Genomic DNA, 26,034 nt, shown 5'->3' on the forward strand with positions numbered 1-26,034 from the left:
ACATTTCCTATCCTAGTATGTGCATTACATAAAATGTGAAGTCACAATCAAACAAGAAATGAATGAGGTTGTTAAACACATTGAGAAGAAAATCAGACAGAGCCAGAAAGACAAATTGTAAAACACAGAGGAGATTGTTCAATGTATCTTGAAATGCATTGTGGCAAAGGATTTGCTGTAGACACTTCTTGTTACTTGTCTGATTCACCCGTGGTCAGTTTATCATATTATTCTGAACACAAAGACTCACAGACACAAATCTGACAGGATTATTTGTTCTTTATGAAATGTTCTGGCAAATCATTCCAGAAGTTTTCAGTCACACAACCTAGGACACAACACAGTTTGAACTAAGCAGCTTCGATAGTGAACACTGAGTCACAGTACATACACATACAGTACATGTGTCTGATACACACACACACACATGCTCTACCATTATTCTGATTATTCAGAAACATATTTGTTTTATATTGAAAACAAAAAAGGAACAAAATTATAGAAAAACAGCTTTCTCAGTAAACATAGTGTTTCTTAAACAAATCAAACTTTTTTTATACAATCTTTTTAACTCTTTTTAACAAATGAAATCTTTATCATTTCTTTCCTGACATTACATTTTTTGCTTTGTTCTGTTACATTAAATAATCCAAACAGATACTCCAACTGTCTACATCTACAGTATTATGCACAGTATATGATATAAAGTCTCAGACAGAAAGACATTCACATTACTACAAAATAAGGCACAATATTTACAGTCTCAAGCAAACCTTTGAGCGTGATTCTGTGAACATGACAGTGTTGCAGGTTGTCACATTTTAGGTTTAATGAAGGCTCAGCCTCTCAGTAAAATGTCTTTCAGTCAGTGTCTGTTTGAAAAGTCCAGTGTGGCTCTGTTGTTCATCACTGAATCAAAAGTGTTTTTATGGCTCTTTAGCACCAAACATAAATCAGTTCAGTTGTGACGTCCCTCTGTCCTCTCATACTCAGCGTCCTTTATTTGCCATACTGCGCTCCTTTCCCACGTCTTAACCAGTCCCTCCAGGGGGACTGGGGTTTGTCCGGATTAATGTCTGAACTCCAGGTTGAGGATGAGGAGGAGGAGGAGGAGGAGTTGGGCTGGTGGGTCCAGGTGGAGGCCACCTTGCTGGGCCTGCGGAAGAATGACATGCTGTTGGAGGCAGGTTTCTTCTGAGGCTGCTCCGACTGCTGCTGGGACCTCAGCTGCTGGTTGATGATGATCTGGATGTCATCCTGAGGAGAGGTGGAGGTGAAGAAGGGATGAGCAGGAGGTCTGAGGGCCAGCAACTAAGGCTGGTGTCTCATGTTCGGCAAGATTAGCATCTCCAAATCGTCATTATACATTTCTAACTCAGTGTACGTCATCCTCTGATTGTATGAGATTTATTTGATTTGTCAACAATGTGCTTTTTTTCACTTCAGGAGTTAAGATTCTGATTCTGAACTCTGCATATATTTCATTTAGATGAATTTGTCCTTTTAAGAGGAATTAGCATACTGCTGCTTTCCTCCATAGACTGTAAAAATCAAAATCATATTAACAACTACCTCAAATGCCATTCATAACCTTCATGACTGGTAAGAGAATGAGAGAAATATGGCTGCGTCCGTCCCTGACCTTCCACTGACGACACTCACAATAAGACCCATCCCTCTCGTGTCTGTCATCTATCACTAGAACTGCACGCAGCATGCCTCAGTGATTATTTATGAATATAATCTGTGATGTTTTACAGCTTAAAATTGTAAATCACATACATTGGTCAAAGGTTTCATGAAGTAGGACATGCGCAGAAATATTTAGAAGACAGTGAGATGGAGTGATAGAACTACAGCATATAGGGAGCTGTAGGATAATGTAGACTGGATGAGAAGGGGGAAAAGCATTAACAGAGAAACATGTATCCCACCTGCCAGGCCTCCAGCTCCTGGGACAGTTCCAGTTTACGTTGGATGGCTTCTAATAACTGGTTGTTCAGAGACATCATGTCGTTTTTACTTCGCACCAACTCCACCTCCATCAGGTTTTTCCTATGAAGAAATTAAGGAAACCTCTTCAGTCATAGATAAACCCAAACATTTACATATATTTGACTGAAAAAGGGATTTGATTTATAATGGAATGTGAGATATATTTGATATTGTAAATTACAGTGATGGTATTAAGAAGTGATGAGTTTCTCACTTGGCTATAGCTTCATCTCGGTCTCTGATGGCCTGTTGGACAACTTCACCTTGTTCCTTGACGTTCAGCAGCTTCTGTCTCAGCTCAGTGTTTTCCTGCTGTAGCTGGACATTCTGCAGGAGGAACATAACATGAGCGGTGATTAGACTCTGTTTGCCTAAAGCACATTGTTGTTGCACTAAAATGGGTTTCAAAGACTCAAAGCAATGTTAAAGGATTGCTGCACTAAAGCAACACCACTTATGTTGCAATTTACAATTCATAATAAAACTAAAACTAAAGACACGTTGATGTAATTTGTGAACCTGAATAATAATCCAGGTGTTAGACTCGGCCACACACCTATGATAACTAACTTCTAAACTTAACAGACCTCTACAAGTGATGTAGTATATTATTTAATTTATTTGAATTAAATCTGGCACCAGACAATGTAACCTTGTGTCAAATAAAAACTCCTGAATCTGACACTAAGATGGATTACAGTGACAGTAACAAGGTCAGTACCGGCAGAGCCAAATCCTAAAATAATGGAGCAGCCACAGGTGCTGCTCCTCCCTGACAGATGTATTTGTTCAACACTGGGTTACCTGATCCCTCAGCTCCTGTGCCTCACTCCTATTCCCACACTGATCAGCCGTCCTGTCGACAAAAGCCAGATTCAGCTCCTGAAACGGAGACATTACCAAAAAGATCGGGTTTCAGTCGAGCATTTCACAGACATTTACACCAAAAGCAAGTTTCTGGCCTATTTGCATGTTGCTCCAAGGGAAGAAGTGGCTGGGCAGGGATATTTAGTTACAGATGCATGTGTGTTACTGGTCTGACTGGTCTACACATGCCATGAGACACAACTGGACAGCTGTACACACTCGGTCACAGCAAACAGAGGTTTAGTAAAGCTGACAATGGCAACAATTCAAAGGCATTCTTTAGACAAACAAGGTTGCACTGTTACTCAGCATGGTTCAAAGTAAAGACACTAGGACCATTGACAGCCACTGGGGGGCAGATAGGGTAACTGAATAAATTGATGGCTGTGTGATGAGAGTAGGCTGCTTTATAGATCTGGATCCCGTTAATGTAAGACTATGTAAGAATATGAGAGCACTGGACGTTAGGACTTTAGAGCAGGGAGTTTAACATTAAAACATTTGTATAGTGTAATGACAAATGGTTCAAAAACTCCCATCCTCCTCTTGTTTCAAAAAACAAGGTCGACCTTTTCTTTTCATTTCCTCTCCTGCCCCACTTGCTCTTTTTGTGTGTCTCTCACCCACCTGAGGGCTGGATCCCTGCGCCAGGGTTTGGGCCACCCCCTTCAGCCGGAGCAGCACGGACTGCAGGTCGTCCCGTTGATCCGGGAAATCTGACCCCGCTGAGCAGCTCGGATCCTGGGTCAGTGGGAGCAGTAACTGAAGGATGGACCCCATTTCTTGTCTTATCTACGTAGAAAAGGGGGGAGGGCATGTTGATTTATATTTATTATGACAAAAAGACACATTCTGTACTCAAGCAGAAGTACAGATAATTGTGTTCAAAACGTATCATGAAAAGTGTAAAACTACATGCTTTGAAACGCACTTCAAGTATATTTCTACTGGATGTATCTGTGCAAAGCAAACTTTAGACTCATGTCGCATGAATATAGTTCAAAGACTATTTAACTTAAACACTCTTACTTCAAATGAAATGAAAAAAGAATGTACTATATTATATATGAAACAGATAATTCCACAAAAATGCATTAAAACGAAAATAACGAGCCTGTTTTGAAAAACTACGTAGTGGAAAGTACAGATATTTGTGTTAAAATGTAGGGAGACAAAATAAAATATCATCAGAAAAATACTCAAGTGAAGTGCAGACACTTCTGTACTTGACATAATAGAAGAGAACTAATGTTTCAGATGATCCCTGACAAATAAAACTGGGTCAAAACCAGGCATTTCTTTTCCTCTTTACACTTCAGCATGTGATATACTTTATTATTGGGAGTATGACCTCATCACTTTATTTCTGACTTACTTCCTTGACTCAAATGTAGCACGACGGTACTGATCTCATGATAACTGAACACAGGTTTGTTTTTTTTAGAAGAGATAATCATGTCATATTTTATGATAAGGTCACAGACACATGTGCCTTTAAAGAAGAAACTCTCCGGCGATGTGGTCGTGACAAACAGGAAATGTATCGAATGACTCACAGGTCGAGTTATACATCACATTTTCCTGCTGGAACAAAACAATAATGGCAGACGGCCAGAGCGTGAGATCTAGAAGTCTTTGCTTCACTGTTTTCAAGTCAGTTTTCCTGTCCTCTCGAAAGGCGTAAATCAAACGTGGGTCTTCCGCACCGCACCTCATCAGATGTTCCTTTTGTGGCGTCTTCGCTTTGCACACCAGGACTTTCACACCTTCTTTTTGCGAGTGTGTGATTGCATCAAACACAAGTCACACTGTCACAGAGAACTTGCACAAGATGTTCTGTCAGAGCGTTCCTTTCTGCAGACACAGCTACTTTACTTCTGCTTTCATACATTTATACAATTCCAACTATTTTCAGCTTTAATTCAGCTTAGATGATGTTTCTCTGGTGTCATTAACATGTGATCTTACAGTTTTTTTTCAGCTGAGACACATAAATGCAAAGTGTGTGTTTCCAGTCATCACAGGAACATTGTTTCCTCTGAGAACATACATGATTCATTGTGGGCAGGACAACAATAGAACAAGACCAAAACTGTCACTTGCCAACCACAGTGTGGAGAAACACTGTTGAATTTATTGCCTCTGCTTTGTAGTTAAGTCAGAGTTTGTTGTATAGTTCAGATTATGTCTGTGTTTTACGATTTCTGGACTTTGTTTCATTTTGCACATTCAATCTGCAGCACTGACTGAAACTGTGAGAACAACGTCTGATGTAGATAAAAATCCTAATATTCTATATATATAATATTCAAATCATAATATTGGCAAATATTGTAATAGAGTTCAATCAGAAACAGTTTAATAAAACTGAATAAAATAATGTTTTATGGCTAATCCAGCTAAATAAGTAACTGATATGTTGCCCTTTTTTCTATTATTCATATCCTCTCACTATATTTGTTTATATTGTATAATGTAGGTTATATGAAAGTCTTTGGTCAATGTTTGACCTTTGTGGAAATATTTTTTACTTCATTGATCCCTTTTTAATCATCTTTTGTATTTTTCCTAAAATCCCACTGGCAAGAGTCCGATTTACGCCAGATTTTCTTCTGCTCTGACACGTCTTAAACAAACTGTGTTGAACACTTATCCACTCGAGTGCTTCTGTTTCCGTACCTCCTCTTTGCTGAGTCCCAGCCCTGCCGTCTCCAGGCTGCTCTCCAGCTCAGACAGCAGGGAGGCGTCTCCTTGGCTCCTGGCTTCCTGGAGGGACACCTCCTCCTGAAGCTCTTCCACCTGGGCCTGCAGCTGCTGGGAGCGACCCCGGGCCACCTCCACCTCCTGCCATGCCTCTGCGAGCTGGAAACAAACAGCACAGGGATGAACACACAAATGAACATGTGTAGATACAGAACACACAGGCATAGGTATGAGTCTGAGGTTTTACAACAGACGACAGACATTAAGATCCTCGTAGATTATTAAATGGATAACTGACAGAGGAAGAAGGATATTGTAACACTTATTTTTTTTACTCTAGGCGTAAAAGTGTGCTTTTTAAAAAACTTGCATCGTGAGACACCGTCTAAAAACTCTACTAATGTTCAGCGCGAGAGAAATCCTGACGTGCCAGATTCCAGCCCCGAGCCCGACGTGAAACTCAACGAACGAACACAAGTGGAATCCAGAGCTGTGAGCGAAAGTTACAATGACGGGGATGAGGTGATTGTTTAGCAATGTTTTCCACAATCCCACCGAAACCCGGGCAGGGCGCAGAAAATCCCCTTTGTTATTGAGGCTCTTTCATTCATACACCGACCGCACTGAGCTGCTCTGTGTTGTCTGAAAGAGTGAAGCTCGTGGTGCGTCTGTGTCGTGGTGCTTGTGGGTTTTCACTAGGTGATGTATAAATGCAGAAGGTGCGCACCTGCTGGCTGTGCTGCTGGTTGAGTTGGTCGTGCAGAGCCAGACGTGTGTGTAAAGAGGCCAAACTCGTCCTGAGCTCAGAGTTTTCTTGACACACGCTCTTCAAACGCTCCTCCAGCCCCTGCTCCTTCTGGGTGAGACGCAACACCTAAAAAAATACACACAGATATGAAGTAAAAAAACCTCTCTGACTCCCGACCACCTCCAGCTGATCCCTTAAATCACACCACATCAATCCACAAATATTAATATCTGGGAGTATTGAGAAATTGGGAGTTTTTCTTTGACTTGATTCTGCCTGAAAAAACAAAACACATTTCCTGGAAGAGTAAAAAATGCAGCAGACCCTTTCTCTTCTACATCAAAGGAATGTTGTTTGGTTTCTGCTTTTTGGAAACAAGTCATCACAAGTACAGAGTGAAAGAGTGCGTGTGTTGCTGCTTGAAGAACAGAAAATGCTATATTAGTTACAATTAATAATGGATCTCTTTTGAATCTGTAAAAAAAAAAGACTAATCATTATCAAGATAAGTTTTGTCAAGTTTGTTTTCTTTTTTTAACGTCTGTCTTCGTGTTTATTTTTCTACAGACGTAGAAATTAGTCTTCTATTTTGAGAAACTTCTGTTGTTGTATTTGTGCTGCATTTTTACCATCGCCGAGGAGGTTATGTTTTGACCCCTGTCTGTTTGTTTGTTTGTTCGTCTGTTTATCAGCAGGATTACGCAAAAACATATTTCCAAGAAATTTGGTGGAAAGTAGGAACATGGGCCAAGAAAGAGCCCATTAACTTTTAGTGCAGTTCCAGACAACAGGGCACAAACAGGCATTGTTTACTCACTTCCTTTAACATTGTGAGATAGTGCTCTTTCCCGGGGGAACAATTCATGTATCTTTGTAGCCTTTGTACTGTTTTGTTTAATGGTTTGTCTTATTTCATTTCTCTACGTGTGCTTTATGTGCCTGGATTACTTCTGATGCCTGCTCATTTTAGTTTTACTGTGAGATTTAGACACTCAAATGATGTTCTTTACGTATTGGGAAAGAAAACTTTGAACCTCAAAAACCCTCAGTCAAGGATTTTCTTCTGTAAATGACACTAAACTGAAGCTAAGGCCAGATGAACCAGTGTCTGGAAATGAAATCAGCATTACAGACATCCAGTCTGGTCACTGTTTTGGGGTTTTGTTTTTTGGGGGTTTTGGTATTTATTTTGTTGTTTAGGCTTTAGCATTGGTTTCATTGGTGCATGTATACTCGTGTGCAGTAGTTACCTGCTCCCTCATGGCACTGATCAGCTCCTCATCCTGTGGCCTGTTGTGGCTTCCCTTCTGCTGGAGCTCGTGTTTTAGAGCCTGCAGCTCGCTGGACACGGCCCGCTCCACCTCCATTGCCTAAACACACAGAAAATGCACATCAGACACACAAAATGTACAAATAGGGTGAAAGAAAACAGAAATGTAGCTTTTGAATGTGCAGGTCAGCAGGTCAACCCTTCTGACATGAGGAAAAGATTACAGAAGGATGTAGGCCAGAAGTCATAGAGCAAGAAAAGTGGGATCAAACATGTGCATCACTCAACTTTAAATTTAAACACAAAGCTGACCCGAGGCAGGAGCTTTAAGAGAATTGAGAACACAATCTTGCATCTAAAAATAACCATATATGTGTAGCAGGAGGTCTCTGAGATACAGACCTGTGATAGAGACCCCGGTGGGAAGAAATATAACATGATATCTGCCCTAAAGGTTGGGATTACTATTGTTTTTTCTGTGTTACAGGGCTAACAGAAGGAACATGAAACATGACTTTGCCCTAAAAAAAAACTGAAAGTGGCTACTGTGTGTTTCGGTGGTTCCCAAGCTACATCCCAATAAGATCCAGAGATATAAAAAAAAACATAACAATCAGATTAAAGGTTTGAAAGAAGAAAAATCAGTTTTGCTTTCACTGGATATTTTCACAACTTCAGCCCTCAAATTCCTTCACGTAAAAAAAAGAAGAAAAGAACCTACTCAGAACTCATAACCACACATTAAGGGCATATTGGCTGTTTTTGACCAGTAATCGTGAGATGGATTATTGTCTTTATAAGTGGGTCCATGGTTTTAAGGGTTACATGTTTTTTGTTCCTCATCATATCTATTCCAAAACTTTACCCCTTTAACAGACACACATCAATTTTTTTATACCGCTGTTATACTTCTGACGGCCCCGGGTGAACAACCCGTCGCCCTCACACCAACCCCTCCCCCCCCCGTCCCGGTCTCGGACCCTCAGTTCCCCTTACTCAGCAGTCCGGTGGGCCCCTGTCAGGTCCCATCACCGCCACATAATGCAAGATGAAAGAGCGTCCTCTGAGGCAGATGGAGCAGGGGGCATCTTGGACTTGCCAGTGACATCATCATGCCACATTAGACAACAATGTGGTGGAGGGTAAACTTGGACATCGGGGGGGTAGAGTGGAGGGGACAGCTTGTGTGTACGTGTTTGCAAGAGTGTGTGGAGGAAGTGAGGCCGGCGTGAGGGCTAAAATTAGTGGGAAGTGTGTGTGTGTGTGTGTCTGAGAGTAAAGCATGCACTGATGGACAATAACAAAACATAGCATGCAGACACACTATGAGGAGGAGAAAGGGGGGGGGGGGCCTTGAAGATGAACGTTTGTGTCTGTGAGTCGTCATTACTGCTGCCTCGTCCCGCCAACATGGGTCTCCTCCACAATAGGGGCAGCGACCCACTGAGAATCGACCAAAACAGAAGTGGAAGGAGGACGCTCCATTTGGTAGAGAGACAAAGATGGCATCCCCTCGCATGGCCCCCGAGCCTCAGGCCCTCACCAGTCCAAACACAGAGGTATCCAACAACAGCTGACCACCCCAGCCACAGCCGAGCCCCTCGGGGAGGACACAGAAAAGACGGCTCTCCCCTGGGACGATGGGGCACCGGCGGCAGCATCAAAAGAGCAAATGAAAGATTTATATCTCTCTGCGATGTATACTGTCTTTTTCTTTTTGTTTATGAGCTGGGTGATGCTGCCAGAGGGGCAGAGGTCACGGGGCTCGCCTCAATTTAGGCGTCTCATTTTACAATAACGGAAACCCGCAGTGAGGGATTTGTCAAGTTGTCAAATAACAAACTGTGATCAGTGAAGGTAATCATGTACCGCTGGGCCGAAAACAAGAGAGGAAGAGTGGGGGGGGGGAAAAAGACCAGATCACTAAATATTTAGTTAATGCCCAGTCCAACTTTATTGATAAAAACAGGGTGGAGAAAATATTTTAAGCTGAAAGTGCTGATAATTTTCACTCTTTACTAATCTGCTGATACTTTTTTCAATTAATCAATGAATTAAACTATGTTTTGTTTTTTTTAAAGTAGAGCTTCAACAGTTAGTCGATTAATTGTTTAGCTGATCAACAGAAAATTGATGGAACCAAATGTTTGCTGGTTTTAGTTTCTCAAATGAGACGATTTCCTGCTTTTTGGGGTGAAACATGACAGTGAATAGAGTAATAATGGGGGCTATATTCAACTTAACTCTAATGTCCTGAGCTTACCGTAATTCTTAAGAGTCAAATCAAATGACTCTTCCCAATAAACAAACCCAGTTTCATCAGAATGTGCAGTTTATCTTATCTCACCACTCTCCCTCAGCTCCGGACTGGTATTCCTTCTCCTTTTCAGTAGATGTTTACATACAGATTTCTAATACACTGAGCTGTGAAAGATGTTCTTGCACAAGAGTGAAACTTAATCAGCAAAACATCTCAATCCCATTTTTCTTTCCTTCAGTGTAAATAATTTCATAACCGTCTGGCTCGGGAGAATCAGACTTCATGTTTTTTTCTTTTACAGATAAGCTGGAAATCCCCTTTCAAAACTGAATCAACAAACTTATCGCTTCATTAAAGTGTTCTCAGGTGTTTTCCAGTGGCAGAAATTAAAACATTGGTAAAGGGATCAGCCGGAAAACATCCTGACATCATTTAACACTCTCTGCTGTATTAACACCTTAATCCTCCTGCACCTGAGCTGCTCTTTATAGAGTCAGTGAGACATCAGTTTGTGCAGCCGCTGCATCAGATGAACCAGTAAATCTAACCCCTCACATCAGAGCTTTACTTTGCTGCTGCTGGTCAACACAATGAATTCATTCTCTCTCAGGTTTCTGCAGCGCGATACAGTCGTCGACCTCCTCCTCCAGATTCCCGTCAGGCTCCTGTTACACTCCCACAATTACGATATCGAGTTTCAAGCTCTTTGAAAACCAGCTCGTGCTTCATTATATGTAGACTCACAATCTACAAAAAGACTACAGACTCCGAGAGCAGCTTGAATAGTCCACTTGTCCACAAAATTATACATCAGCAAGGACATTTAACTAAAAACCAAAACTATTTACAGCTTTTTTTCCACAACTGGCAACATGTATCAGCACCAAAGGCTGCTGGGGCCTTGGAATTTCTTATTTCCTTACCAAAAATATTAGCTTTATATCCATAAAGACAAATAACCCTGGAATTACACACAGTGGAGTGCGTACCTCTGCTAAGATCCTAGAGTCTCCTGATGAAACCACATTTAAATTCACTGCACCAAGATTTGGATCTGCACCAGATCTCATAAATATCAGTCCCCTGATTTTTTTCCAACAACATCCATGAATTATTCTCTGATAGATCAATGAAAATCCCCCGGATCTGCCCCCTGATCCGCATCTCAACTTTAACGGATCTTTCCCTGAGTGAGGCCCCATCCCTCCACAAAATGTCATGGAAATTGGTTCAGTTGTTTTTGTGTCATCCTGCAAACAAACAAACAAACAAACAAACAAACAAACAGACAGGGATGAAAACATGACCTCCTTGGTCGAGGTATTTCATTGTTTGAGTAAAGCAAAAGTAAAACAAAATTTTACTGGGCCCAACACTGCCCTCTGATCCCAAACATGGATATTCTGATGTGACTGATATTTTTCACTTTTTATTCACCATTTGAAGTGAAAATAAGAATCAGGACCAAATCTCCTGCTCCCATCATAACTGTGGAAGCGTCTGTACAAACACACACCCACATAATCACAGACACACAAACACAACTCACCACACCCGGCAGCACAGCAACAGAGGCAGCAGTAACATTTACCACCACGTCTGGTAAAGACACTTCAGGCATGGACCCTCCTCTCGCTCTGCCTTTTCTTTTCCCTCACGACTCCAGAGTTACACACGTCTGATGCCCGACGGCCAAGTAAAAAAAATGTTTCCTCCCCATTTCCTTCTTCTTGAACTTCCTAACCAGAGATAGCCCCTTTTATCTAAATGGACCTTTTCCTGGACATCTGGGGAGTCGCTTTTCCTCAGTGCAAGTTCTTGAGGAGGAAGGACTCTCACAGTTCCTCATTCTGCGGACCTTGACTCATGGGAGAGTGTCTCTCTGTTGTTTGGGTTCATTTTTAACTTTGCCAGCTCAGGTTTGATGATCATCTTTAAAACAACACAAGGAACCGCTCCACTGAGTGACTGGTCAGGTGTGAAGCAACACGTCACATCGGTAATGTTTAGCAAAACAGCCCCACCTTTCTCAGGCTGGAAAAGTACTCACGGTCCTCCAGCTTCACTGATAAGAGGCTGTAAAACATGTCACCGGTTTGATTCTCCTGCCAGGCTACGTTGTCTTCTCACGGAGATTTAACCTCAGCACATATTGTTGCTTATCATGATTCATTCAGCTGTTTTTATCCATTACGTCACCTAGTTAAACACTAAACTTAATTATGTTACTAAATAAAGCGCATCTGGTTTCATAGATTATAATGTTCTCATACAGGACAGAAGTTAATGATTATTCTTATAACCAATCAATCCTCACATGTGATTCAATTGTTTCATGGTTTTGTGATTCGAGGTCATTGAAAAATGCTTTTTATTTACTAAAGCTCAAGGTGATGTCTTCCCTTATCTTGTCTTGCTGAAGCAACTGTTCAAAACTTAAAAGATTTTCACTTAACTATGAGATAAAACAGACGAAGACAGAAAACACAGAAGCTGGGATCTGAATGTTCTGCATTTTTCCTCAAGAAGTGACTTTGAAGGCAGAAATGAATGCTGTTGTTTTTTCCTGATAAGATCACCATGATTACACAAAAACAAGTGAATGATTTAGCTGATCCTGGAATTTCCTTCCACTTTCTTTAAAATAGAAAGAGAGGGCATTTTCCCAGAAGCTATTCATGGTTCTTAATGAAAATAATCAGGCATGTTATGGGAACTGATATCTATGAGTGTGTGAAATGTGGTGGTGTTGGGTCTTGGCAGAGGTGAGTGTCATTCTAGTTTTGATTGTTAGTTTGGTCTGTAAAAAGTCAAAGACAAATTGAGAAAGTTTGCAGACCCAAATATGATGAAATCTGGATTTGTCTGACCAACATTACAAAACCCAAAGATATTTAGTTTAATCTGCAAATATTCACATTTGGTCGAGTACATGATGTTGCAACCAGTATATTCTGGCTTTTTAAGTTTAATCTAGGTCCTTAATTATTGAGAACGTTATCAATTAACTACTTTCAGCCCCATGATCATGTGTTGGATTCTTTTCCAAAAAACTGACAAACATGCATGAGTGGAATTCAAGTGGAAGCAGCATCTTCCTCTCCTCTGTCCTGGATCTAAAACCAGACTGTGGCACTAACATATCGTCTCCATCCTGCTGCACACTGGCACAGATCATTTGTCTCAGGACGACAACAGAACAGACAACAGACTTTCACTTCCCCCTCGGTCTCTCCTGCTCAGATGAAAGCTTTCTCCTGTATTTGTGCAGTAAGCATTTTTTGGCCTCTGCCTTGCTCTGAGTGTATAAACAGCCTGAGCGCCTGGCCTTGCTCGAGAGCAGATTAGACTGAGTCAGACTGATACCAGAGCGGTTTGTAAAGAACACAGAGTTTCAGCGTGTGGATTGCGTGACAGCTCGCCTTATCGAGTTTGTCTCAGAGGACCAACTGCTTGAAATTCACAGGAGGTGTTTGTTTCAGCGAGGCTCAGTTACCTGCTGCAGCCCGGAGGTTTCTTTACACCCAGATATGTACTTCACGCTCACTTTTCTTTATAAATGTGGTGCAGATAGAATCACGTTATCATTGAATTGACTCAAACATTCTGCTCAACTCTACCATCCATGTGTGGGGACTCACGGTGTTGAGCTCCTCCCTGAGCCGCTGCGTGTGCTCGCTGTGCTCCAGCTGGGCCCGACTCTTGTCCCTCTCGGCCTCGCTGAGCGCCAGGGTGAGCCGCTCCACCTGGGCGCTCAGCTCCCTCACATCCCTCTCCAGGTCCCCCACCTGGCTCTCCCACTGGGACTGGCAGCCCTCCAGCTTCAACCGCAGCTCATGCCGACCCTGCTCCAGCCCCTAGACACAGGCGGAAAAAAGAAAAAAACGTCTTAATAGGTGACGGTGGGAACATCACAGAGGGACAAACAAAATGACAACAGATACAGCTCACTCAAAGTGTTTGTACTGTGTTGGATTGAAATTACACTGCTGGTGAATTAACCTTGATGGCGATCGGATGTGACAAACAACAACACATTGTTTTGTGGGGAATCTGAGGACAAACTGCAACAATGAGCCTCAATTAGTCCGGGAAAGGATCATGGGAAATCTGTGACATCTGTAATCTGAATCAATTTGCACGCAGAATTTACAACATAAATGTAATTCTACAACAAAAATCTGCATCACAGTTCCATCTTTAATATGATGGTAAAAAAAAACACATCTTTGAGTTTTGGGATTGTTAAATAAGACCAAAAGAGCAATGTTCTGTTACATTATGCAATAAACAGCATAATCTGCTGAATAATTGGAACAATCTACAATGATTAATTAAACTTAAAATCAATGAACACCTAATATTTCCACCTCTATCAGATAAGTCCTTGCACTTTGACACTTTCCCACCTTGGCTGTTTGACCTTATACTGTAATGTAACACCTAATTGCACCCGATAAGACTCAGGACAGAAGATCTGAGGCAGACGACAGCCTTCACCTTGAGACAACCAGGATTTAGTCTGTACCAACCACCCAGGTGTGTGATGCTGGGCAGCAGGGGACAGGCCACATGCTCTCATCTGCTGCCTCTGTTGTTGTGTTGACATGTATTTAATATGGAGAATCTCTCCATCGCTGCTGACATTGTTCTATCCTTGTATTTTTTATTACCCCTTTAGGAGCTGGTGTCTTACATAAGTGGGATTTTTGCAGCAGGAGCAGGAGGAGGAGGAGGTTGCCAGTTGCTTACATAACCAGTGCAGATAACTTTTGTATTAGTGTAGATGAAACTCTTCTATGCTGAGCCAGACTGACATTTTATTAGCAGAACATATTGACATGGAACCATGTGCCTGGCAGCTGTTTTCATAATTATGATAAAATCCCTTAATATACATTTAAATAACTGACTTTTCATTGCATTTTAGAATATTCTGAATGAAGTTTAATTAGGACACACACAACAAATGTTGTTTGTATCCACATTACTATGAATGTCCTGTGTTTTCAAACTGCAAGTCACAAATAGCTCTTTATTATCAAAGCTTACTGTCGAAGTGCGAAAGTAACTTCTTATATTTAATATAGTCTATAAGAAATAACCTCAAATCTACGGTCAGTATAATTTATGATACTTAAAAAAATCCAAGACTAATGTGGAGGATATTTTCTACTCAGGCTGGACAATATAATACAATACAATATAAAAAATGTCATATCAGTTGATAAACGTCACATTATTATTTCTTTGAAGTGTAAAAACTGATTTTTGGTCCTGAGTGTTGTGGTTTTAAGAGAGTCACACACTTGATGAACATCAAAACATGGTACAAATCTGAGGTAGATCAGTTATGTGTTATACCCCATCACTGTTTTGCACAATACACATAAGCAATGTATCGATGGACTTTTGTTATATTGCTATTGATGAAAATTATATTGTGATAACATTATATTTTCTATACTTGATAATAGTTATTTTTTCAATCCATGTCAATTGAGTTGTCAAAGTTAACCTTCAATCTGACTCCATAATACGAAATTTCTGAGTTTACACACACGAACATTCTTCAAAGAGAATCAGGAAACCTCACGTCTTCATCCGTCCACTTCAAACATCAGCATTAGGCCTCATCGAGAGTTTTAAACTACACAAGCACCCGCGAAGCTTCTATTAAACCCACTGTAACTGAGTTTGATATGAAAACCACTTGTGCGTAAAGTCCGCTCTTACCTCCAGCTTGTCTGCGTACTGCTCGTGAAGTTTCTCGCTCTGCTCTTTCAGCTCTCGGTTTTCCAGGAGCAGAGCGTTTCCCAGCTTAGCTGCCAAAATAACCTCTTCCTCCTTTTGTTTCAGAGCCACCACAAGTTCACTGGGGTCCTGATAATCTGTTATTTCCTCCGCTCTGTAGTCGAAGTAGAAATCCTCCTCCAGCTTCATGCTCCAGCCCCATTCATCCAGTCGATCCATAACAGAGGAGATGCGCTCACGTCTTCTTGTAAAAAATGTTTTTTAAATAAAGTGTTTTTGTTTAATAAATACAGGTGTAGATGAGATGCTCATCCATAACACCTGACACGGGCTGCTGTCTCTGTGAGTGTGCGCGTGCGAATGAAGCCAAGAGAGGAGGCTGCTCCCTGTGTCACCAGCAGATGACTGCTTACTGGTTTGTCTCCAGGGGGAGTAACCAGCTGCAGTCACCTGAGCAACTGTTCCCACCCCCACTGTCAACACACACACACACGCACGCACGCACACACGCACACACACACACACACACACACACACACACACACACACACACACACACACACACACCTGTCTTGTGCTCCTGACTCACACTGACTCTGTCATCAGGGGAAATTACACAGAAAAACATGTGTGATGAGATCAGATACAATGAATACTTTATTTCTTACGATCAGTTGTTTGTTTGTGTCTAATATCTCCAGGCAATCTACAGGATTCATTATGTGCTGCAGAGTTTGTAGAAATGTAATGAAAAGGCTTTCAGAAAACGTTGTCAGATTGCATTGGGGTTTCTATATGATATCCCCAAAAAAAACGATCACATTTCCAAACTAATTTCAATAAATCTTGACGGTAGATTTGAATACTTCATGAATACGTAACAGGTCTTTCTCTGTCTTCTACCATACTGACAATGGAAATATATTATCATACCGATTCCTCCTGTTATTCCTCATGTTATTATAAGTGGTACATTTTTTTCACCACTTCCCCTTCCACACTTGTACAAAAGTACATTGTGATGTTTTGCTTGAGGGTGGGGGCATTTTGTCTTGTTATAATAAACCATTGACTTTCTTTACTGTTTGTTTTCTTGTGTTTAACAATATTTATCTATTTCAAAGACACATAATCATAGATGTTTTCTCTTATTGCCTTTCACCTCTCCTTAAGACTTCATTTATATTTTGGCATACGAAAATGTATCCTGATTACCATCTTTAATATTGTATTAAAGATTTATTATTTTATCAAAGAAAAGTTTCAGCCATTTTAGACTATAAAATGGAAATATGTTGTATACTATGGCCTATGATAAACCTTTATTAGTCCCACTATAGGGAAAATTAGATTTATGCAGCAGCTAAGGGAATATCAAAAATAGACAATCAGTTAAGGTAATAAATTAATCACAGGACTACAACAAACATATACTATAAAAAATACAGGTCTATTGGAAATGTCCTGTTTATTACCCCACAGCATTGAATCAAAGTAGATTTAGATGGAAAATACCCTTTAATATCAAAATCACAACAAATCTCTATAATCTTAATACAAAATCTTAAAATCCGATTATCTCGATTATTCTCTCCCTGCAGGCCTGTATTTAGTGGATGCACTTTTGGCTCCAGTTAGGACATCAAGACGTCATTGTGTTACTCATTCTCCTTCATCCAGCAAGTGTCAAAGAGGGGGAGTCTCTGCTTGCTTTGTCTGGCTGCTTGCCAGAGGTCAAAGGTCAGCACCCACAAGGTTTGATGCAGCAGGGGCCAGTGTCAGGGGAATAAAAAACGAAGCATCCTGACGCACGGCGAGGCTTTTGTTGTCAGGAAGGCCAAAGCTCCTGTACATATGGCGGCAGGGACCAAGCAAACTTAGAAGCACTGTACGTCAGGGCTGAGCACGCCTCGCTGCCATTGTCTCCATTGTTCCTGTCCGGTTTACGGGCCAATGATGGAGGGGCTTGTGCCGTAAGCATGACGAGGTGTCTCACATACCGCCCGCTGTGCAGTCCGCATGTGGTCAAACAGTGCACACAGAGGAGGGGAGGCCTTTTGGAGTCAGCCACAACGACACAATCAGACAAAGTTAATGAAGCAGACATCAGAGGACCAGCCCTGTTACGCATCAGGCGGCTGCACAAGACACAAAAAATGAAATTCAACTGCTTTCTCCACTTATTACTATAAACATATCTTCATCTACTGAGCCGGATCACAGAGAACAAGTTCACTTAGCTTTCCCAGTGTGATGGTGCCACTTAAATTCAAGGATTTCTGCTGTGAGAGCTGCGGCAGGAGGTGTGCTATACCCAAGCAGAACCAGCAGCCATAAAAGCCTGATCGATGTTTTAAATCAAGAGCTGCCAGTGCCCCCTGACAACCACAATACTCCATATAACACTGTGTGTGTGTGTGTGTGTGTGTGTGTGTGTGTGTGTGTGTGTGTGTGTGTGTGTGTGTGTGTGTGTGTGAGCTGCACTGCCTGCATCAGCAAGACCTGTGAGAGTGCTGAGTGGGACAAACCAGGCTCAGGCGTATAAATGTTGTGAGAAGTGATTATAATAAAGACGAGGAGAAGACGAAGGCAGAGCCATGGTCCTCTGCGACTATACAATTAGCATTTTTTGTTTAGTTATTTTTTGGACAGAAAAAGGAAAGAAATGTGCTCTTTGGTCCCAGGTTGATAGATTTTCATATAAAAAGCAAACAAACTTCTTGCTGTAGAGGAGGAATTAAAAAGCCTTTATTAGAGTAGCTAATGTTTGCCCACTGGCTTTAATCAGGCTGACTAACCTGAGGTGAAGAAAGAATAAGACATACTGTACATAGGCCTGGGAGATATCAGGAAGTTACATCGTAGCTCATTATCATAATAGACAGTAGTGCAGGTATCCTTAACGTTACACTTAAGAGATGCACTTAAGTAAGTGTACTTTCTGCTTCCACATTTGATCTGTGTGTTATTTGATTTTGTCTTATTAAAACACCACAGTCCATCATCATCACAGAGCTCTAGCGGCTTCTAGTGGATAAAAATATGTGATACATCACAACTGGACTGACTGTTTCCTCTCAAGTACAGTTTCATTTGAGTTATGTGACAAAAATCTTGTAAACAATGATGACTTTGTCTCTTAAGGTAGAGCGGTTATTGTAAAGTAGGTGTATACAAGTTATGGGGAAGGGGGTCAGCCATGCTTGTCCAGGTGTTTAGGGAGGGGGGGCAGAGGGAAGTAGACAGATTATATCACACACTTTCTAATGACCTTCAATTTATAGCTTCTGAAAATAAAGTAAAACTCAAAAACATTATTCAAAATCTTACAGTTTAAGTTGTATATTCATGTAATTTTGTTGATTTATTTTAAAATTGAATGTTAAGATTATGTAAAAAAAATCTATTTGTATATAATACAATATTTCCTTTCCAATTTTAAACAGAGGTTTTACCTTTTATGTTTTGTTATTATTTTTGTATTTATAATTTTGGTTAATTATTTTTTGCTAAAACTCTTGTATAAACCCCACTTTTATTTTCAGTTGTCAATATTTCTTAAAAAAATGTTTTTGTTTTTTTTTAAATAATTTTACTTTTGTTTTACTATTGATTCCAAGTGGTTTCACATTTTTTGTGCATATATTTTTAAACCACACGTGCAGTGCACACTCCGGCCTTCAGGGGACGATGTGCGTCCCGCCACCAGACCCTGTAAAAAGCAGCATAGAGGAAGTGCAGTGGTAAACACGTTTGAACCATAGACTTTATTGAACTGTGGTTGTTTGTGTGGAGCTGATTTACAGCTGCAGGTGTGAACGTGTCTTTCACAGACACAATGGAGAGAAGCGGGGGGACCGCTTCCGCCATTAAAGCTTTAGGGTAAGTTACGTCAAGGAAAGCTCTCGTTGTTGTGACACTAGCAGCGTCAGGACCATAAAGCATAGACCTGTCTCTCACCTGTGGGCTCTGCTTCCTGCTCAGGTACCCGGGCAGCTGCTGCCGGACTCGGTGTGAGTGCGACGAGCTCCCGTGCCCGCTGCTCAGCTGGTTGTCTGCGGAGCTGAGGAGGGTCTGTCCGGAGCTGAGGGGTGAGCAGGGCCGGTTCTAGAGTCAGAAAGTCCCAGGGGGGCCCCCTCAAACATTATGTTCTAAATAATCTTACACCAACGGAGGGTAGGAAGTGTACACATGTTTTTCATTTCAAATTACAGTAACACAAATACATTTAAAAACATTAAAACCTTCTGTGGAGTGAGGTTTGTCAGCCTGTTCACAAGACTTGATTATAGAGCCCTGTCTGCTGAGTGTGGGGCTGCACACTGATCAGCAGGTGGTAGCTTCACTGACAGTAGAATAAAATCATCATCTAGTGAAGGTGTTTAATATTAAGTACATCTAAGAGGATGAAACACAAAAAGACACTCTGAGCCCTTAAAAAGAATAGAATAATACTTATTATTTCAATTCATTTATATTCTACTTTTCTCTGAATCAAACTGGCAGATCACCTGAGATCTGTTACAACTGTGTCTACAAGTCTGGGTTGTTAATAAGGTTTTAATATTGTATACCCTTTCACTTGTGTTGCATTTTTCTTATATTTTATTTATTGTGGGTTTCTTCCACATACTTTTGTTGTAATTAGGGCCCGAGCACCTCCGGTCGGAGGCCCTATTGTATTTTGAAGGATTTGTATTTCCCTTTTGGGGCGTTTTCAGGGCCTAGACATGCTCAAATTGTTTGCAGGGAATTCAAAACCCCAAAAAGTAATTGTATTCTGGAGTAATTTGAAATGGGCGTGGAAAAATGGCTCAACAGCGCCATCTAAGGAAAAGCCCCTCAGTTAGCTTTCACCGATCTTCACAAAAATCGTAGCCCAGGTGTATCATGGCAAGACAAACAAAAAAGGTCAGAGGTGCAATTGGGAAAAAAGAAACAGGAAGCCCGCCATTTTGACTTTAGTGGCCATATTGGCCATTTTCCACATTTTTACTTTGATGTACTTGTCCCAGGGCTTTCATCAACTTTATATGGAGATGCGTGTCATCACAACAAGATGGAGATGAAAACTACCTCAAAGATCGATTTTTCGTCACACGATGTGACCGTGGCGTGGTGTCAAAGTTTGATTACACGCCATCAAAACACGAGGTTCTGTATCTCTGACATATTTGGTCGAATCTAGTCCAAACTAGACATGTAAGACAAAAGTCCCGGCCTGATGACATCTACACAGAAATCATGACTTAAAAACACAGCGCCCCCTGGTGGCAACAGGAAATGTCTTGTTTTTTGCATGTCTTACACTTGGAAGTATTCCTCCTCATCTACTGACCGCAGCCATGTCAAACCTATGTCAAAAGGGTCTCAAGACATTGATAATGTAGGTATAAGATTACTGTGACTTTTTGTCAAACGCCATATTAATGGCGTGGCGTTAAAGTTCATTGACTCGCTGTGACACACGAAATTGCTGTAACTTCCGTGTTCATGGGTCTATCTCCCTCAAACTACATTTGTGTAGCAACAGCCCCCAAAGGAGACGATGTTGTCATAAGTCCAGTGTGCAGTGTCCTATCACCGCCAAACTGATGTCTCATGATCAGAGACCAAGCCTGAACAGCTCTATGTGTCAATATTTCCTCAGTGTCATAGCGCCACCTACTGATTCGCCATGAAACAGGAAGTACTTTGTAAATCCACTCTGCATTATCCAACCGGCTCCGAACTACTGACCTATGATCACAATCCTGACCTGAACACATCCATATATTAATATTAGTTCAGGGTCATAGCACCACCTACGTTACGTTACTTTACGTAACTTTTCGTTACTTTTCGTTACTTTTAGTTACTTTAGTTACTTTTCGTTACTTTGTAACTTTTCGTTACTTTTAGTTACTTTGTAACTTTTCGTTACTTCGTTACTTTTAGTTACTTTGTAACTTTTCGTTACTTTGTTACTTTTAGTTACTTCGTTACTTTTCGTTACTTTCGTACTTTTAGTTACTTTCGTACTTTTAGTTACTTTCGGTACTTTTAGTTACTTTCGTACTTTTAGTTACTTTTGTACTTTTAGTTACTTTTTAGTTACTTTCGTACTTTTAGTTACTTTTTAGTTACTTTTGTACTTTTTAGTTACTTTTGTACTTTTTAGTTACTTTTGTACTTTTAGTTATTTTTAGTTACTTTTGTACTTTTTAGTTACTTTTTACTTCGTTACTTTTTAGTTACTTTTGTACTTTTAGTTACTTTTTAGTTACTTTTGTACTTTTACTTACGTTTTAGTTACTTTTGTACTTTTAGTTACGTTTTAGTTACTTTTGTACTTTTAGTTACTTTTTTGTTACTTTTTTGTTACTTTCGTACTTTTAGTTACTTTTTAGTTACTTTGTACTTTTTAGTTACTTTTTAGTTACTTTGTACTTTTTAGTTACTTTTGTACTTTTTAGTTACTTTTTAGTTACTTTTGTACTTTTTAGTTACTTTTGTACTTTTTAGTTACTTTTTTACTTTTAAGTTACTTTTAAGTTACTTTTGTACTTTTTAGTTACTTTTTTACTTTTAGTTACTTTTTAGTTACTTTTGTACTTTTAGTTAGTCTGTCCGTATTTTTTTTAATTGTTTTGGGACGGACAGACAGACGGATTTCGTCCGTCTGTCTGTCCGTATTATTATTTTTTTTGGACAGTGCACAGTTTGGACTTGCACAGTGTGATGTGCAATTGATAGCGTGGACCGTAATGAGCAATTAGCAGGCAAGGCGGAGACGTGCGCTTGGTCATTGATCGCTCTCTCCACTAACCGCAACAGGCTTCAAAATGCGTGTGCTCGGGCCCGTTAGTGCTACAACGTAGCCCTAGTTGTAAATTAGAATTGCAACTAGCAACTATCAGATTATTATTTTCACCATTAATTGTCATTTGGTCCATTGAATTAAGCCTAAGAGATCATATTCAGATTGCTGTATAAGTAATTTAAAATGTCTTCAAATTACTTTTTATTTTTGACAAAGTGCCAAACAAAACATTATTTGTTAAAAAATCACAATTCATGTTCCATCAATTTACTAATCGATTATTTGACTGATCATTTTAACTCTAAAATGCTAGAACTATATAAATAAAATGTGCTCGTCTTTCTTTTTATTTGTAGACTCAGTTGGAACGGGCAATGTGTTGCTGGTGGGCGAGCTGAGAACTTTACTATCCGGCATGTTCTCTCCTCTCACTGTGCTGATGTCAGAGGTGCTGGATCCAACTGTCCTCAACAAAGTCACTGGTGAGAAGTGATAGATATAAGACACGTCCACTTGCTTCTGCTGCAAATTTCTTTGTTTATGCTAATAACAGATGATTTCAGTGCCTATGGATCTATACATTTACTGAACATCCCTTTTAAATGAAGGGTGTATTATTGCTTCATCCTTCAGAATTCCTTGTATCAGAACTGCAAGCAGCTCACATGATCAAGCATCAGGAATTACATCATGAGGAGAAGACAACAGGAGACGAGTCTGAAAAAGAGCAGCGAGTTGTAGATCACAGCCATGAAGACGAAGATGAGGAAGAAGAAGATTATTCTGACAAAGAGAGGAGGAAGGCTGAGATGCAGGCGGAGTGGATATTAGTGTTGCATGCACTTAACATGGACGCCTCTTCCCAATTTGAGGATGTGTTGAGTGAAGTAAGGCTGATGAAAGAGAGAATGAGTTTTGTGTAAGTCATGATCACACTTGTAAAAGCTTAATTTGATGGCATTTTAATACAGGTGGAGTCCAGGCTCGCTCGTCTACCAGGTGGAGCCATGATGGACCCTCTGCTTAACACCAACCTCCGCTCAGAGCAGTGGGTACGTTTTCAGAGCTGTTCTCATATTTAATCCTCAAAGCCGCATCTCAACCTTATTTTCTTTTCTGCTTTAAGATTCAAGTTAAAAAGATCAGTCAAGTCATGTCAAAGGATTATCAACGTCGCTGGCAGATGATGACCAAACGCTTTCAGGTCACACTCGAGTCCTTTGGCTGGGGAGAAAAACAAAAGGTAAGAATGTTAAGTCACTGCGCCTGTTACCCTTGACTCCTGTCACTTTTAGCCACAATGTCCATCCACACTGAAATATTGATTAAAATTATAACAACTACTTAATAAATTTAAGCTAAAATATTTTTTTTATGGAAACGTATGGTCCCTAGAGAATAAAGTGTGATAACTAATTGTATATAATTACCTCCACCAAGGAGGTTATGTTTTCATCTGCATTTGGTTTTTTTTTGTTAGTTAACAGTATTACACTAAAGCTACTGGGTGGAAGGTTATGATATGGTTCAGGGAAGAACCCAATACATTTTTTTTTTTTGCGCATCCAGATTTAGGGGCAGATCCAAGAATAGTTTTTTCCCTTTCTTAAACAATGCGAGATATGGTGTTAGGCTTGGTGGAGGAATGCTTTCTCTGAGTGTCCTTCTAGTATAGTAATTTTGTTCCCAGTATTTCACTCAGGAACAGTGTTCCATTGTGAAAAATTTCTGCTGACGACTTCTCAGTCATTCGACTCCTCAGATTCTTGTTTCAGCTCTGGTCAAAATCTGACGACACGATGCATCACTGTGTGTCATGATAAAATCAGACAGCCCAGTTCAATCAGTTCTTTATTTACAGGAGCGCAGAGAAGCGCTTGCCTCGGTGCCTCCTCTTGAGTCCCTCACCCGCTCCTCCCGAGTGTCTCTGTCTCTTCTGCTTGCTGCCAGAGAGGATCAGTCCTTCATTGAGCCGATCAAAGCTGGAAAAAGCACTGCCGTGTACAAGGTACAACTGTAAACACCAAGTCCATGAGTCTGATTGAAGGTGTGTTCAGCTCTGAATGCAGATGGTTTCTAAAATGTCTTTGGTCTTACTAGATACGGATGGGCAGTGTACCCGACAGAGGAGGACGACCGGGGGAAATTGAGCCGCCTATGCCAGTGTGGGGAGAGCGAAGCGCGAAAGGGAACCGAGGGGGTCGAGGAGGTGGACACCATCATCGGCGTAAATTTCCAGATAAGAAGAAAGGGAAAAACCTGTAACATGTCTTTGTCTTTAGTTTTGCTGCTCAAATGAAGGAATAAGTGATCATTTTCCTTTATTTAAATACTTCAAATAAAATGTGGCCATGGATCGCCACATGGGATTTAATTTTATAGTTATAATTGTGTGTATACTTTTTAGTTATAACACATAAACATACCTGACATGTACATTTCTAAAAGAGCTTGTCATTGCTGTAATGTACTGGTATGGAAAAATATATTTTTGTTCTGTTTATCAAAGAATAAAATAAAACTAACATGTTCTTTTACATGTTGGCTTTGCACATTTATATAATGAGGTTTATTTTATTCTGGATACTTGAACCTACGAAACACAAGTTTATTGGAATTTTGCTATAAACTCAGCGGAGGAGGTTATTTTTTTCATCTGGGTCTGTTTGGTTGTTTATTAGGGCCCGAGCACCAACGGTGGGAGGCCCTATTGTATTTCAAAGGATTTTTATTTCCCTTTTGGGGCTTTTTCAGGGCCTAGACATGCTCAAATAACTGACTAGCGCCCCCTAAAGTGCAGCCCCGGCACCACGATTGGCCGACATGTACAAAAATCGGTAGGGCCATGTGTCTTTACATAACAAACAAAAAAGTCTCTTGGATAGATATGCTAGACAAAACAGGAAGACCGCCATTTTGGCTTTAGTGGCCATTTTGGCCATTTTCTACAATTTTACTCTGATGAACTTGTCCTTGGGCTTTCATCAGATCAACTTCAACTTCTGGGAATGTCATCTCAACAAGATGGAGATATAAACTACCTCTGTATATTTTATTTCATCACAAGGTGTGACCGTGGCGTGGCATCAAAGTTTGATTACACGCCATCAAAACATGAGGTTCTGTATCTCGGACATATTTGGTCCAATCGAGTCCAAACTAGACATGTAAGACAAGAGTCCCGGCCTGATGACATCTACACAGAAATCATGACTTAATATCACAGCGCCACCTGCTGGCTACAGGAAGTGACATGTTTTATACTTTGATGAACTGCTCCTGGCTGCTTTACAATAAACAGCTCAAAAGAGCTCAGTCAAGTCATTGGCTCATGGTCAGAATTGTGACATTTCCTCAAACCGTGTAAACATTGAGGTGCGGCGAAGGTTCATCGGCGAAGGTTCATCCGAAGGATCGCTCTCTCCACTAACCGCAACAGGCTTCAAAATGCCTGTGCTTGGGCCCGTTAGTGCTACAACGTAGCCCTAGTTTGTTTTTTGTTTGTTAGTGGGATTATGCAAAAGCAGCTCAATCAATTTCCATGAAACTTTGTGGAGGGCTGGGATGAACCCATTCAATTTTTTGTGGGAATCCAGGATTCTTTTCACTTTCTTTAAGATACTAACCCGCTCCGT

The 26,034-nt window shown here is 40.6% G+C and overlaps 2 protein-coding genes across 2 annotated transcripts; one reads left to right on the forward strand and one right to left on the reverse strand.

The window, feature by feature from the left end:
- Positions 1 to 261: 261 nt before the first annotated feature.
- On the reverse strand, positions 262 to 16,004 carry si:ch211-235m3.5 (BICD family-like cargo adapter 1). Its single transcript, XM_035155345.2, has 10 exons — positions 15,580 to 16,004; positions 13,485 to 13,700; positions 7,564 to 7,683; positions 6,293 to 6,439; positions 5,542 to 5,724; positions 3,490 to 3,654; positions 2,800 to 2,877; positions 2,210 to 2,322; positions 1,935 to 2,055; positions 262 to 1,257 (listed from the first exon to the last, which is right to left on the reverse strand). Exons 1-10 carry the CDS (start codon positions 15,814 to 15,816, stop codon positions 1,000 to 1,002), a joined length of 1,638 nt encoding a protein of 545 aa, XP_035011236.2. The 5' UTR covers positions 15,817 to 16,004; the 3' UTR covers positions 262 to 999.
- A 3,303-nt stretch (positions 16,005 to 19,307) lies between these two features.
- On the forward strand, positions 19,308 to 24,957 carry im:7138535 (uncharacterized protein LOC797998 homolog). The gene is made up of 8 exons (XM_035155555.2): positions 19,308 to 19,479; positions 19,582 to 19,688; positions 22,756 to 22,881; positions 23,033 to 23,286; positions 23,371 to 23,451; positions 23,526 to 23,642; positions 24,261 to 24,407; positions 24,500 to 24,957. Exons 1-8 carry the CDS (start codon positions 19,436 to 19,438, stop codon positions 24,662 to 24,664), a joined length of 1,041 nt encoding a protein of 346 aa, XP_035011446.1. The 5' UTR covers positions 19,308 to 19,435; the 3' UTR covers positions 24,665 to 24,957.
- The last annotated feature ends 1,077 nt before the right edge of the window (positions 24,958 to 26,034 follow it).

The sequence above is a fragment of the Hippoglossus stenolepis genome, chromosome 4 (assembly GCF_022539355.2).
Source record: "Hippoglossus stenolepis isolate QCI-W04-F060 chromosome 4, HSTE1.2, whole genome shotgun sequence".
NCBI classification, from domain to species: domain Eukaryota; kingdom Metazoa; phylum Chordata; class Actinopteri; order Pleuronectiformes; family Pleuronectidae; genus Hippoglossus; species Hippoglossus stenolepis.

Bases quoted from the DNA above. Each gene is read 5' to 3' on its own strand.
- si:ch211-235m3.5 (XM_035155345.2), bottom strand. From the start codon at position 15,816: ATGGATCGACTGGATGAATGGGGCTGGAGCATGAAGCTGGAGGAGGAT. The intron at 6,440-7,563 runs GTAACTACTGCA...GTATTTTTTTAG, and splicing joins TCAGTGCCATGAGGGAGCAG to GTGTTGCGTCTCACCCAGAA. The intron at 2,323-2,799 runs GTAACCCAGTGT...TTCCTCCTGCAG, and splicing joins CACAGGAGCTGAGGGATCAG to AATGTCCAGCTACAGCAGGA.
- im:7138535 (XM_035155555.2), top strand. From the start codon at position 19,436: ATGGAGAGAAGCGGGGGGACCGCTTCCGCCATTAAAGCTTTAGG. The intron at 19,480-19,581 runs GTAAGTTACGTC...CTTCCTGCTCAG, and splicing joins TCCGCCATTAAAGCTTTAGG to GTACCCGGGCAGCTGCTGCC. The intron at 23,452-23,525 runs GTACGTTTTCAG...TTCTGCTTTAAG, and splicing joins ACCTCCGCTCAGAGCAGTGG to ATTCAAGTTAAAAAGATCAG.